The sequence below is a fragment of the Colias philodice genome, chromosome 1 (genome assembly GCF_061535455.1).
Source record: "Colias philodice isolate Cphi_HAF_F1 chromosome 1, ilColPhil1 Martin Lab GWU primary, whole genome shotgun sequence".
In the NCBI taxonomy this organism is placed as follows: domain Eukaryota; kingdom Metazoa; phylum Arthropoda; class Insecta; order Lepidoptera; family Pieridae; genus Colias; species Colias philodice.
This window is the reverse complement of record NC_143086.1, coordinates 11,590,842-11,605,523: the sequence shown is the minus strand read 5'-3', so window position 1 is coordinate 11,605,523 and position 14,682 is coordinate 11,590,842. Positions and strand designations below refer to the sequence as shown.

General features: G+C 33.9%; 2 protein-coding genes across 2 annotated transcripts; one reads left to right on the top strand and one right to left on the bottom strand.

The window, feature by feature from the left end:
- Positions 1 to 857: 857 nt before the first annotated feature.
- On the top strand, positions 858 to 5,476 carry Bem46 (abhydrolase domain containing 13-like protein Bem46). The gene is made up of 5 exons (XM_089694336.1): positions 858 to 1,126; positions 1,327 to 1,555; positions 1,885 to 2,078; positions 2,198 to 2,358; positions 2,965 to 5,476. The coding sequence occupies exons 1-5, from the start codon at positions 994 to 996 to the stop codon at positions 3,253 to 3,255; spliced, it is 1,008 nt and encodes a 335-aa protein (XP_089550462.1). The 5' UTR covers positions 858 to 993; the 3' UTR covers positions 3,256 to 5,476.
- Positions 5,477 to 6,110: 634 nt separating this feature from the next.
- Tudor-SN (Staphylococcal nuclease domain-containing protein 1) lies at positions 6,111 to 13,368 on the bottom strand. The gene is made up of 10 exons (XM_089694325.1): positions 13,205 to 13,368; positions 12,730 to 12,851; positions 11,024 to 11,327; positions 10,743 to 10,913; positions 10,341 to 10,566; positions 10,015 to 10,231; positions 9,704 to 9,907; positions 8,656 to 9,631; positions 8,317 to 8,556; positions 6,111 to 7,654 (listed from the first exon to the last, which is right to left on the bottom strand). Exons 1-10 carry the CDS (start codon positions 13,253 to 13,255, stop codon positions 7,481 to 7,483), a joined length of 2,685 nt encoding a protein of 894 aa, XP_089550451.1. The 5' UTR covers positions 13,256 to 13,368; the 3' UTR covers positions 6,111 to 7,480.
- Between the last annotated feature and the right edge of the window lie 1,314 nt (positions 13,369 to 14,682).

The following is a 14,682-nucleotide window of genomic DNA, read 5'->3' as shown; positions in this document are numbered from 1 at the left end:
TTAGTTGAAAGGGAGCAACTCTTGACCTTTTTCTACAATATGGCTGACCTGTCAAATTTAGTTCCTACCCTCGCCGTAGGACTTCTTTCGTGGCTACTACCAAAGATTAGTAGAGTATTACGGGCCACCACAGATCTGTGCGGGCCACTATTAGGGTGCACTCACACACATCAGTCACCGTCACGGCACGTCACCGGACAGGATTAAAAAAAAATATGTATCAATAGTTCTAGTATGACTCTGTTCCCACACGACAGTCGCCGGCACGAAATCTATCAGTGACGTCACCGGTCAGGCACGTCAAATAATCTTTCCATACATGTATCATACTTTTATCCCCACTCACCCGGTGCCGTCACGTCTCAGTTCAGTCAGCGTCGTGCTACCGTCAATAATTGCTACATGTTCTCTAGCGTGACACACGTCTAATCACTGACTAACCTGATGTATGTGTTCAATGATTCAAGTCAGTCTTGACTGAAAATCTGAATAAAAAATGTTCTACTGTAAGTTTCTCGAAAACTATCAACCTTAGAGAAAAAATACAAAGAATAAAAAGGGTTTATTTTAGGCTATTCTTGCCGATAAAACCATAAAAAATAGGTATTATATATACTAAAAAAAAATTTCAAAATTTCGTCTAAGTCCAGATCCCATTGTAAATGAGTATATTATAACTCGATTATCTCGAAAACTATCAACCTTAGAGAAAAAATACAAAGAATAAAAAGGGTTTATTTTAGGCTATTCTTGCCGAAAAAACCATAAAATATAGATGTTATACTGACTAAAAAAAAATTTCAAAATTTCGTCTAAGTCTTTTTTCCATAGCGCCCCCAAGGCTACACTCCAACCGAATTTTCGTTGTTCTTGATATTTGTGACTATATTATATTTAGAAATATTTAAAACTGAATTGCAATAAAAATATTGCTTTTTATTCTTAAATTCTTCGTAAGATGGTTTACTATTATAATTACGAAGGATTATTAACATGTGTCACATACTTCGAGTGATTTTATACAAATTATGGATTGTAGCAGCGTTTATTTTGTTTTCTAGTGTTATAACGTATTGGTTTTATGGCTTTGCACTCGCTGCCCTCGTGTTCATTTTAGGAGTATCTGGTAAATATATAACTATGTTCTATTAATGAGAGATAAAAGAAATAAGGTATTTAAATTGGCATCATTTTGAAATAAAACCACATTTGTCATTTAATCAAATATAACCTAGACAATTTATTAATGTTGATAAAACAACCTTATTTTGCTGAGACATCTCTTTAATCATAAGGCAATAAAAATAACATTAAATACATTTACAGGTATCCTTTACAATGCTCAAGATTTATTACTGTATTACCCTAATGACCCACCAGATTCAAGAGCTTTTGTCCTACAACCGAGTAATTATAAACTGCCCTATGAAAGTATCAAAATAAAGAGTAAAGATGGAGTAAAAATACATATGTTTTTAATTAAGCAGCCAACAAATAGCAATCACCTACCTACAATGATTTTCTTTCATGGGAATGCTGGTAACATGGGGCAAAGGTCAGTCTTACTTATTTTTTTTATTAACTAGTATGTTAATTTATTCTACACCATCTCTTTAATAAATATTATATTGCATCAATAACAAACAAAGACAAAAAAAAGTAGACATCTTCATACAAATATCTTTGCTTTATCTTGCTATTCTCTAGCAATGTCATGCATGGTGAGGTAACTGTTCAGTTCCCATACATTCTAAAATGAATAGTTCACATAATATTTAATTTGTGTTACCTTTCACAGTTATAACCATAGAGAAGCTGTTAAAACCTAGTTTTGTATTACATTCTATTAATTTTATAACTTATGTCTATTTACATATGTTTTAGATTAGCAAATGTGTCTGGGTTTTATCATAAGTTGAGCATAAACATTCTAATGGTGGAATATAGAGGCTATGGGCTCTCTGAGGGCATGCCATCAGAGCAAGGGCTGTATATAGATGCACAAACTGCCTTTGATTATATCATGCAAAGAAGTGATATTGACCGTGGAAAAATATTATTGTTTGGAAGGTCTTTAGGTGAGTTATCAAACTTTAGTACTGTACTGCAACATTTATTATTTATTCTGTAACTGTGCAAATTGTGTTTTATTTATTTATAATAAAACTGTTTCATACAAATTATTGTGCATCCTTAGGTGGAGCTATTGCTATAGACCTGGCATCCAGATTGGAAAACAGGAATAAAGTATGGGCTTTGGTTGTTGAAAATACTTTTACAAGTATTCCTGATATGGCTAAAATTTATTTGAAATGGAAGTGTCTCTTGTGGTTGCCCCAGATCTGTCACAAAAACAAGGTAACATTTAGTCAATATTTTTCAATTTTGAAGCCATCAAATGCGAAAATATTTTTCTTTAATACAAGATAGATAAGATAGGTTTAGTGTAGTGTAGATAATTTGATACCTGAGTAAAATTTTGTTATCATTAGTATTTGATATATAATATGAGTTAATGCTAAAAAGAGTGTCAATCCCCAAGTTTATGATAATGTTTTAATAGAATTTAATTTGTGAACAAAAGAATGTTATTGCCCAGTGCATTCTGTGATGCTCCATCTAGTTGCATTTTGTTTGTAACAAAATTAAATAAATGTTTGTATTATTTTATTGCTTGCAACTTTAATGAGCATATCAGAATTAATTATCTAATCAAAATAAGTTCTCTTATTACATTATTATTTACTTCAGCTACTTTCATATCCCTTTTTAATTTTTTTTATATGTTGATGTTAATGAAATAATAATAAAAAGAAGGTTTTCAAGTACTCAATTAAACACCATTTAAAATAATCTGTTTACCTTGTTGCAAAAGGCTTCCTCCAATCTTCATTGCTCTTTTTCACTTTGCTCCACGGGTTAAACCTAAATCCTTTTTTCATATTATGAATCTATTCCTTGCAGTATTTGTCGCTAAAGAAGATAGGTCAGGTATTAACACCAACTTTGGTGATATGCGGCACGAAGGACGCGTTAGTTCCGCCGCGCATGGCGAAAGAGTTGTACCACAGGTGTGGTGCTGTTTGCAAGAAGCTAACCGAGCTGCCTGGAGGAGGCCATGACGACACATGGACTTGTAGAGACTATTACACAAATATACAACAATTCCTCGTCAACGTCCCACCTCTACCAGATAATATAGCAACATTCTTTGACAACGAAGACAAAAACCACAAGATTGTGCATATAGTATAGCATAACGTTATTTTTCTATAAACTTTTTCGCCAACAAATCCCAGTGATAGTAGATTATACGGTAACGGTGTGATCTTTTGTACAAATCGCGTTTTATGCCTGTTCGGAATTATTAGCTCTAGCTCGTAGACTTTAAATGACTTAAATTATTGACATAATATGCTAGCACAATATTTTATTGAAGTTATTTTGCTACTGTTATTTTAATATTGTTCAGAGTGATGTACATGAAGACGTATATTTTTTAATACTTTATATTATTGTGTACTCCACTCTGGAGCCATTTTATACATTCCAAGTCTGGTATCATCCTGTTTATAAGGCATAAATATTATTGATTTTGAAATTTAACATAATGTTACAATTAAGATTATTAAATTTTATAAAATACATTTCTCTTAACAAAGTCCACATATTAAGCATGTCTTTAATGACGTCGTAAGAGCAATAATTCGAAATTAAATATCAAAAGTAGATTTTTTAAACTACATAATATATTATAGCAATTAGCAAAAGCATGATGTTTAAATTTTAAAACTATATTTGATTACGCGAATTTCAATATTACAGTAGTTGTAGTATGAAAATGTTTTGTAGAAAGAAGTATCATCATTGTATGTACTTCGTACGCGCTCTATATTCGAAAAATCATAATTGAGAAGAAAAATTGTAAAATGCCTTATTGTAAAAGTAACTATCAGAAATATGTCAGTGCCCTCTTGTAAGGTTATAAGGTTGGTTGTGTTCTCACTCGGCAAATGAGAAATATCTGTTGTCTAATCAGCTAATAAGCTCACTTATCCTCAATATTCTAAAATAATAAATACTATCGATGTTCTGCTGTAGTTTGTTACAAAGGTTAATCAATTAATCTGTAAAGGAAACACAGCATACAATTATTCGAAAAATGATTATACGGTAGATTGACTTTTGCCTCGTGAGGGCACATATTGAATAAAATGCATATTTTACTCTATTTATATTGTATCAATGTTGGTAAAATTAAAGCAATATATTATTATTATAGCTCACAAAAATGTAAGAAAAATAAGTAATTAGTAATGGCTATTGCTATATTAGAATTAATTCAATAATCAGATTCCTAATAGCACTTTAATAAATAGAATTCCTATTGTTATCACAATTTTCCATCCAATATTCTAAATTCTAGGTAATGTCTTTATATCACCATATTTCATGTTAGTTAAGGAATTTATTTATTTATTTTAGTTTTGGTTAACGTAGATCTTAGATAGCTAGTTGATGCTTTTTAATTCTATACAATTTTTTTAAATGTTTACATTACTTAGTTACATTAGATCAATAGTTATTAATATGTATATCAGACTCATTTGATTGTCTCGACTTTATCAAACTATTTTTGTTTTAGTTTTTATAGAAAATAGTAGTCATTATATGCTTCATCGCCTTATACTGGCGACACCGTAACAACACAGGCAATAGATTTATATGAAACTCGTATACTTAGCACAAAGTACGTTATTATTTTCTAGTTAGTCAATTAGAGATTATAGATTTGTATGATATTGAAAATATTTTTGTAAGCCTTTTAGTTCTCAAGCTGCTCGTAATTCATTCTTTGTACCTTCAATTACCGTCCGTGGAATATTAATGCAAAACTCAAGTAAGCAATATAACACAAAGCAACGGTGGCTGTGAACGAGCCGAAATCATCATAGTACAAAAAGAAGAAAAAATCCCAAACGTGATAAAATCGTAAACCCGCGCTTATTGTACAATATTTTATAACTGTTGTAAATCTCAGTACATTGCATTTGCATTATTATATTTATAAAGAGATAGATTTTTATATAAGCTGGTATATACTGCGTCTGCAATTGCAAAACTGCCTTATATCCTCCTGAAACCTAACTGAAAAATTTCTGTGAATGTTTATTTCTATGCAGTTATGTACTTTATAATATTTTTCAAGAAGTGGTGAAAGGCTCCTAATGCATTAAGTTATTACATATATTTGTATATTTAATTTGTTCAACAGTAAATGTTGCAACACTCAAGTGTTGCCAGCAACTCTGCATCTCGTTGATTCAACATTTTTACTATTCAAACGTTTACCACGAATACGAGGCTTTAAATTTGAAACATATAAACTTTACACTGCAAAGCGTCTAGCGATGGGTGTTAATATATGATGATGTAAGCTATAAATACATATATTACAATTATCGATTGCTCACTCTTGCGTTTAGTACGCACCGTAAGCCAAAGAAAGGTATAACTTTCTGGAACTTAATTTTCGCTGTGGCTTTTAAGAATCCCATAAAAGACCTTTATTGGAAAAGTTTGAACGTTTAGAAATCGGAATGTATCTACATTCTACACCTACAGTATCTTAATGCTTTACGGCCAATTGACTGTGAAGAGTAGAACATGAAGATCTACCAAATGGTTTCATGGGGATATGATTGTAATAAATTAGCACAATTTTATTATTTCTTGTTCGTTTATATCTGATTACTTGATTAGAAATCTAAATAAACCATTTCTAAAATAAAAGTTATACAAGTTGTTTTCTTCTAACCCAATAATTTCCTCAAGAAAAATAGTATCAAATTTTATTTACATGGTTATTAATTGTAGTTTTATTTCTACCCGTTGAACCATCGAATTAACCATATTTTATTTATTTATTCATAACAAGTTGGTGTACTATCATGATAAATGGAACTTAACACATTCGCGGTATTACATCACGTATGCTAATATAGGCGAATTTTTTATGTAAACGTGTAAAATGAAAAATTTCGTCTATAACACGGTTAAATAACACACATGAAATGAATTTGATGCTTGGTTATTTTAATAGAAACAACTTTTATAATTCCTTAAATATTTATTTAATATACCAAGATATTTTTAACAATCCACGCACCGTGTGGTACCCAAATGTTTAATCAATAACCTAAGTTGAAAATTATTATGTTTATGCAGTTTATTAAAAATCGATCATCTCAGCACGAGAGGTAGGTAAATTTAAGTGTAAGTACGAAATACGAAGTGTAAATATTTTAATATGCAAGTACTCGTGTACACTTTATAGGCTACTTCATGTATATCATTAATGTAATATTATACAATAATCGTCATCCCATACCATCTAATGCATTCAGACTTATTATAATTTAGACAAATCACACTTAACTAACATTATGCGTCTAATTGAATCTGAGTAAATACATCTAGATAAAAATATACCTCTAAATCGGTAAATAGTGTATAAGAAATAACAAGGACACATTTAAAAAGAAACATCTGCAGCATGGATAGAGAAGCGCTTGAACTACGACATCCATTTGTTAGCAATGTGTAATGGAGAACATTTCCTATCCATCTCAACTACTTTTCTAACAACTATTACCATCATAGTTAATCAATTATTATATGTTCCGAGTTAATAAATTACAACAATAAATATATCTATTCTGTATCCATTATTATGTAATTACTCGACAACTTTGTATAAAGATCATAATCATCGAAAATATAAAATATGTAGAAAAAAGTGTTTTAAAAGTATGAAATAAACGGTACATAACCGTTTTAAAAATTTGCTTATAACCTATCGTATTTCGTAACGGCTCGTACGCGCACATTCACAAAAACGCGCACACGGCAACGCTATCATGATAAACAGTTTTGCATAAAAGAGAACTTATCAAATGGAAAGTGTAAACAGTATCGCGATTATCCAATGTACGACGCCAATGTACTAGTTTGAAACATAGCGAAACTGTTAGACACAAAAGAACGCACACGCACCTCCCGACTGCGGCGACGAACGCAACAGTCGCGAGGCACACTCGTCACGTGGCCGATGACGTCTAAATGTGCGGCGCGACGAGATGTCGAGGGCAGCTTACTGGATACGAAGGAATAATTTCAAAAATTGTAATATCTATTTAGATTAAAATTACACACGCAACCGTGTACGTTAAAAATCCATTGATACACTGTAAACACCCGATGGAGGTCCGCGGGAGTCGGAACGGGACGATCTCACGTGTGTCGCGGAGATGTCGAGGGGCGAAAAGTCAACACGCGAACGGTGCACATGGCGCGGCGGGCGCGTCTAGAGGAACTCGTAGATGACGGTGTAGATGATCATCTCGATGTGCGGCGACATGCAGGTGGCGCAGGTCTGCGTGTGCGCCGGCGACGCGGTCGCGTCGTACCAGAGCGCGGGCTAGCGGCGCGCGCCGAACTCAAGCGCGTCGTCGTCGGTGATGTCTCCGTGGCGCCACAGGTTGAGGCGCGAGCTCTTGGCGTGCTCCTGCGCCGCGCGGTACTCGCCCAGCAGCGCCGCCAGCCGGTGGTCGCGCAGCGGCTCCAGCAGCGCCAGACCCTCCTTGATCAGGTTCTGCCAACACATCAAGTTATATATCACATTCTTACAAAAAGGTCGTTTTGTTAATTTATTTCTTGAAGTGAAACTTCTTTATCGGGGTTGGAAAAAAATTTAGTGTAACATTTTTTCGTTACGCGTGACATTTTTCCGATACGCGCCATCTTGTTTTTATCTCTTACACGCGTGATTGACGTATTTCTGTAAAGTTGCATATACATAGTAAATTATTTTTTGAGAAATAAGGTTATAAAGAAGTTTCACTTCTTACGCGTGTACACTAGTACACGCACACATTTTTATTTTTAATCTCCTCTAAACCTGCAATCTGCCTTGTTTTGTTAATTAATAAAGTTCTCAATTCGTATCCTGAGTGTTATTTAATATTTATTAATGAAGACTTTAAAAGGTGACAAAGAAATTATCTTGCTAATTCATGTTATCTAGTGGCAGGTATCTAGTGATTGTGATAAAATGAAATTAATAATGACTGAAATAAATTTATTATGTAATAAATATTCTCATATTGGCATTATATCAAACTACTACTTAATTCACTACCAAAAGAAGAGGGAATATCTATATCTACAGTAAAGCCATGTAAAAAATAAACACTTTCGATAATATTGTGAATAATCGCATAACAAGCAGCAAATCTTATGAAAACAATCACTAACCCTGCCCAAATCAGAGTTGGTTGTAGGATCTACGAGAGTCACAGCTGGTGGACTGCCACGAATTTCTACATTGAGAAGCAGCTTCTTGTTCAGCGTATCCAGAGAGAATGCTCGGACTGCTTCTAGCCTGTCTTCAGGGTCTGATGGGAACTTGACTCCGAGAAGCACATACTCGGTAGCATAGGGAGCCTCCACTTCAGTACCCGCGGGCAGTAACGCTAAGCGGCTGTGGCTAACAACCTGAAATTATTCACAATATCATAAAAACTGTTTCAGATATTAATTAAATGTGGACAAAATTGTAAATAAACATTGTCTGTATGTTTTGTATTAGCCTACCTCTCGGTTTCCGTAATCAATGTACAGAATGTGAGCTTTCTTGTCATCAGCCAATTTCTCAATCTTAGCTCTGTACCATTGCTCATCCATAGAAAAGCGAGCCGCGCAAATGTTCCCCCGTTTTGGGACAAATGAACCTGGCAATGGAGCGTTATTCTTGAATTCCTGATGAATTTTATCCATAAGGCTTTCCAATTTTGTGCCTAAATCAATATTTTGAGCAAAGAAACTTCCTTCAGGTGTGACTTCTGTAATAATTACTTTATCGTATTTGACGATACGATCTTGCACCGGAGCGCGTTCCCTTTCGACTTCCTTCTCCACTTCTACGTAGTCCTTCCATAGACCGATGCGCTTCTTGCGCGCATTCTCTTCGGCTGTCTTAATTTGTCGCGCAAATTCAGACGACTCAGCCGTGTGATGCATGGAGGCCAGGCCATGCTCGACCAGTGAAATCGACACATTTTCATTGTCGATCCAGAGCCAGCCAATGAAGTTGCCAGCTTTGTCCATTTCCTCAATTGTGACTATGACATCACGCTGTAGACACTTTTCTTTAGTGAACTGCAAGGCGTCTTCGCCAAAAGGCTCAGCCTCTTGAATGCCACCGCCACCGATCGCGGGACGAGCGCCTCGTGGACAATTGATACCGGCGAGCAAGAAAGTAACGAGCACAGATTCTTTAGGGATGTATATCCTCATGCGAGACCCACTTGCAACAAATTCCACAACTGCTTCCGTTTTTTGAGCCCTCTTCAAGAATGGGAAGAACTTCTTTGCTTTAGCTGAGTCCCCACTGGTATCTTGCATCCTGTGTGCTGGGATATCTTTCTTGGCGTGAACACCGATGCCTAGTTTTTGAGCTTTCAGTTCAGCTTCTAAGAGCTTGTCATAGTGGGAACTTCTCTGGTCATTGTCATTTCTATATCTGACGACTGTAGCATAACCTTTGTTCACAAGTGCTTCAGCAATATTCCTAAAATAATAAAAATTATGTAGAGTACAACATACATTTATTTAAAATGCATTTTGCATTGTGTATACTTACGTTCCCCCCGCAACAACAGTGCAACAAATTTTTTCTGGGAAATTATCTTTCGCTGGTTGGATATAGTCAACAGTAACATTCACTTTCTTTCCGATCAACTTTTTCCTGAGATATTCACGAGCTTCATACATCCAGGGGATATCATAAAGGGGTTTGAATCCTTTGGGTCTTGGAGATTGTTTTCCTTCTTCGTCAGTATTATTCCTATAACAAAGGCATGTTATGTGAAATGTGATATAATAAACAATATTTTGTTTTTCTATAAATAAACTTGTACATATTATAAATTACAGCAATGTTATATTACATACTTTTCACGGGGTGGCCTTATGCTGGCCAAGAATACTTTCTTCTGTACATTGTTTGATGTTTTCACAACAAGGGCGTCACCATTGATCACTTCCATCACTAAGCCAGAGAATTCTTTGTCCTTTGCAGCAATAACGGGAGCATTGCTTGTGTAGTTAGTCCAAATACGGAGCTTTGCGTCTTTAGCCGCACGCTCCGCAGCTCTTAATGTGGATGCACCTGGAAAATATATATTTATAGAAATCTTACACACAGTTTGAACTTAGAATTTTGCGACTGTAATTCATGTAAGTTCGATTATGTCCATATCAATAAATATATAATGCACCTGATTTCATAACTGCAAGTGACCAATCTACACACTTGGCGAAACCTTGGCGTACCAGCGCCTCGGCGATGTTTCCCTGAGGGTGTAGGATGGTGCCAACAAAGTTGTTATTGTTGACAGATTCAAGGATAACTTCCACATCTCGCTGCAGAAGTTTGGACTCTAGGAAGAAGCGAGCTTCCTCCGCGTAAGGCTCAGATTCACCGTCTTGCTTAACAGCTGGGCACTAAGATTCATTGAATAAGATTAAATATTGTTAACTTTACACATCCATTTTGCAATTGACATTTAAATATGAAATAATAAATTCTTCAGAATTAGATTTTTTAATCAATGAGTAGAATAGGTTTATTTAAAAATGAAATACAATGGAAATACCAATTTTACATGTAAACTACTTACTCTGATTCCAGACAGCATCAATGTGATTGGGATAAAGTCAGGAAGAAGGCATAGCCTGACAGTTGATCCATCTCTTACATATTCAATAACAGCTTTTACGGGCTGTCCATTGAATTTGTTCACAAAAGCCTTGGGGTTCTCAATTGACCATTTGATGTGCCTGATGTGATTCTAAAGAAAAAGAAGTCAGTTACACACTTGGAAGAAAATTATTGCACTGAGAATGAGAAACTTATAATGTTTTGTTGTAAAATTTGTCAATTTTAAAAATGCTCTCTTACTTGTAGGTCTGTTCCCCATACACCTTTTCCTTGAGACTTTGCAACATCTTCAATTTCAACTAATTTCTTAAGTTGGGGTATATTCCTGCCCCCATCTCTTACTTTAGCAAGACCTTCAGCCAGCAGGGCCTCGTTCATGTTTTCACTTTTAGTGGGGTCTTTACCAGCCCATACTGTTCCATATTCCCTGGTTGCTGAGTTGGGTGGCTTCTCAGCTGTAAAGATGACTTCCTTGCCAACCAATTTCTTTCTGAGGAATTCACGTGCTTCCCAAGCAAACGGTTCGTCTGGTGTTTCATTGTCACTGAAAATTCAAAACAATATTAAAGTCTGATACGGATAAAAATATTTTTGTATCAATTTGCAATGGCACAATTCCGCTTAGTATTTTTTTATTTTGTTGTTCAATTTACAGAATTTATGAATCTTTCTATTGTATAATTATAAAACACCTTTAGCCTTAAATGCATTCGCTTTTTGCTTACATGAAATAAATAGCAGGCACATGCAAAGCTTATATTACATGTGTAATAAAAACTACAATTGAATCCCAGATGAAGCATTTATTCAATAGCACAAAGCCCAAATAGTAAAGTCAGCATGTAACTTATTTCTCAATTTAATTTTGATATGATATTATCCACCACCATATTTACATTTTTCGCATTTAACTATATTATTTTAAATGTTGTTTGTCTTTGTTTGCTATACTTATAATTGTTAGTATATAAAGACATTCTTTATCTTGTCCAATAGTGTTATACTTTCACATATTATATTAATAAGATTAAGGAATCTTTAAAATAAAGATAATGAAACCTTTTCATACAATATTGGGACTGGCTGTAAGTAGCTATACCTGAAATCTCTATTTTCTGGATTATAATAGAAATAATGGATCTGTGGAGTTTTGGAGACATAACATTTTTCAAAATATTAAAACAATTGGCATAATAAACGATTTAACAGTAAATTTACTGATAATAGTAAAAAATTACTCTAAATTATTACAATTATGAAACATATGTTATATTATGTGTTCATCATCATATCTGTTATATGAAAATAGAATTCATACATGTAATTATCTAGGTGAAGAAAACAACATCATGAAGATTAATGTCAAAATGATTCATTATTCGCATAGCTGCAAAGCTGGGCCAAGTAAATGAAAATATAGCCAGGCAATATGTTTTACAGTCAAATTGTAAATAGAATGGTAATTAACTAACATCAAATTAATAATCTTTTATTAATTCACATTTTAAGTAACATGATTGTTTGTACAGTGATTCTAATAGCAACAATAATTAATATTTGTTCAGTAAGAAATTGTGCAATAACTGCATTCCTCCAATTCTACTAGAGATAGGTAAACCAGTTTAATTAATCAAGTTTTTCAGTTTCTTAATTCATAATATGACACCTTATACAATAATTGTAATAGATAGCTGTGATGAAGTAAAAGTAGCCCAAAAACCTTTTACTTTCACTTATTTTACTTTAGTTTAACTAATAATAAATTTAAATAACCTGATACCAAATTTTTTGACAATATAGGTAGTACTTGAATTTAAGGCAGTAAAGGATAATCATAGCATATTTATACAGTAAATTTTTTCGTAATTTACTTTCGTGGAATATGTGTAGTATGTATGAAACTCATGAGAAAACATTCAAATTTATGTAATTTAATGATTATTTACTTGTTAGGAGTCCTCTGACGAGCAAGTTTCGGCGCTGTAATCCCTGAGAGTGCTATGACTTTCTCAGGCGGAGGTCCACCTTGCGGCTGCTTTCTTATAACAATCGTGTCTCCTGATAAAACCTATAAATAACATAAATCTTTAGCAATTACGAAGCTTACAGTAATTACAGTTAAATAGTAACAAACAAAAACTGTAATAGTTTCTAGATTTAATGGCATCAACCACAATATTGGTTGATCATATTTATTGACATAATACTACCCTGTAAAATGTATGTTTCCGAAGGAAAATTAATGGAATGTTTATCGTGTAATTATTTTCTCGTATTTTTTTTTAATTGCATTAGATTTATATTTTGGAAGTTATGAATGCGGTGCCAACAAGGCAAACTACCCATGAAGTCGGCACGAGGTATCACGAACATTGACTCCTATTAGAAATTTCATTTTTAATGTTAAAATTATTGAATTACCTGCTTCACAATTCCAATTTTATAAGCAGGTGCTGGTGTTAGGGCACTCATTTTTAATGATTTTAACTGTATAGACGTGGATGGTAAAAATTACTGACGACTGTCGAATAGTGATTGGCGACCAAAGTAACAGGGCTGGCGAAACGTGGCCGTCCTGCAGTGTTACTATAATCAAAAATACGGTTGTGTTGGATTTTAATGTTGTCATAACAAATTTTAAGTACATTTTATAACAGATACTGAATAAATTTATTATCTGTAGGAAGTTTTCAAACAAAATCATTCCTAGCTTTCTAGTTATATCTTGGAGTATAATCAAGAAGCTTATATATCTAATACACAGGAGATTTCAGTATGAACATTAACTTGTAACAAGAAAATATGACGTTGAATGACGGCTTTATGTTTTTTATCCCTTTCACACCTAACTATAACTACCTAGGTGTGAAAGGGATAATAAATGTATGTACTTAATCCGTCATTGTATAAAATTCCTAGGAAATGTATGTAATTCCTAAAATCGCACGGAAATGTGTGAAATCAATTATTTTATACACATTGCCTAGGAAATCTATACATTTCCTAAATAGCAATCGAAAACCTTCCTCTTGAATCTCTCTATCTATTAAAAAAACCGCATCAAAATCCGTTGGGTAGTTTTAAAGATTTAAGCATACAAAGGGACATAGGGACAAAGAAAGCTACTTTGTTCTATAGTATGTAGTGAAAACTTAGGCAAATAAATAGGTAACAGGGGTGTGGGTTAGGTTAGGTTCGTGTTTTTTTTGACTACACAAAAATAGATGTCCCCGAAGCGGGGCTCCGTCGCCTCAAAACCGTCTTCTTCTGGACTTTTTAGAATTTTACTTTTTAGCACTATTGTCAATTGTAAGTAAGTCGTGAAGTATAGTCGGGAACGAAGACGCAAGCATCCACGATACAAACTATACACGATCAGTACGCAACATAAGTGTATGCATTGTTATAATAGATTTAATTAAAAACAGCAATACAATACATAATATAAACGCGAGCAATGGAACACAGATCGTCGTCGTCGCACAGATTTTGTTCGTGGTGTCCTCTCTATACGTAGTAATAATGCCTTAATGGACTGCAATACAGGCGCCATAATATTTTTTAAAGATATCTTTTAATAAAAGTTACGTTTTTTAAATTTTCATTTTAAGTTTTACATCGTTAAGTAAGGGGGGGGGGAGAAGTAACTTAGTCTGTTTACACTTTCACACTTAAACCACCACATAAACCACTTAATCAGTGTTAAAAATACCTAGTCTAGACCTTGGGAAATACTGTGGGAAATACAGGTAAATAATGGCTCGGTACTATTTAGTATTTACCATGATATGTGATATAACCAAGGATATAATATGTAACCGAATTTCGTGCTCGCGAAGCTGCGGGCGGAAAGCTAGTGATTTAATTAGGAGTGTTCTTCGTTTTTAAAAGAGCGTAAT

Bases quoted from the DNA above. Each gene is read 5' to 3' on its own strand.
- Tudor-SN (XM_089694325.1), bottom strand. From the start codon at position 13,255: ATGAGTGCCCTAACACCAGCACCTGCTTATAAAATTGGAATTGTGAAG. The intron at 12,852-13,204 runs GTAATTCAATAA...TGTTATTTATAG, and splicing joins AAATTGGAATTGTGAAGCAG to GTTTTATCAGGAGACACGAT. The intron at 10,914-11,023 runs GTAAGAGAGCAT...CTTTTTCTTTAG, and splicing joins TATGGGGAACAGACCTACAA to AATCACATCAGGCACATCAA.
- Bem46 (XM_089694336.1), top strand. From the start codon at position 994: ATGTGTCACATACTTCGAGTGATTTTATACAAATTATGGATTGTAGCA. The intron at 1,556-1,884 runs GTCAGTCTTACT...CATATGTTTTAG, and splicing joins GCTGGTAACATGGGGCAAAG to ATTAGCAAATGTGTCTGGGT. The intron at 2,079-2,197 runs GTGAGTTATCAA...GTGCATCCTTAG, and splicing joins ATTGTTTGGAAGGTCTTTAG to GTGGAGCTATTGCTATAGAC.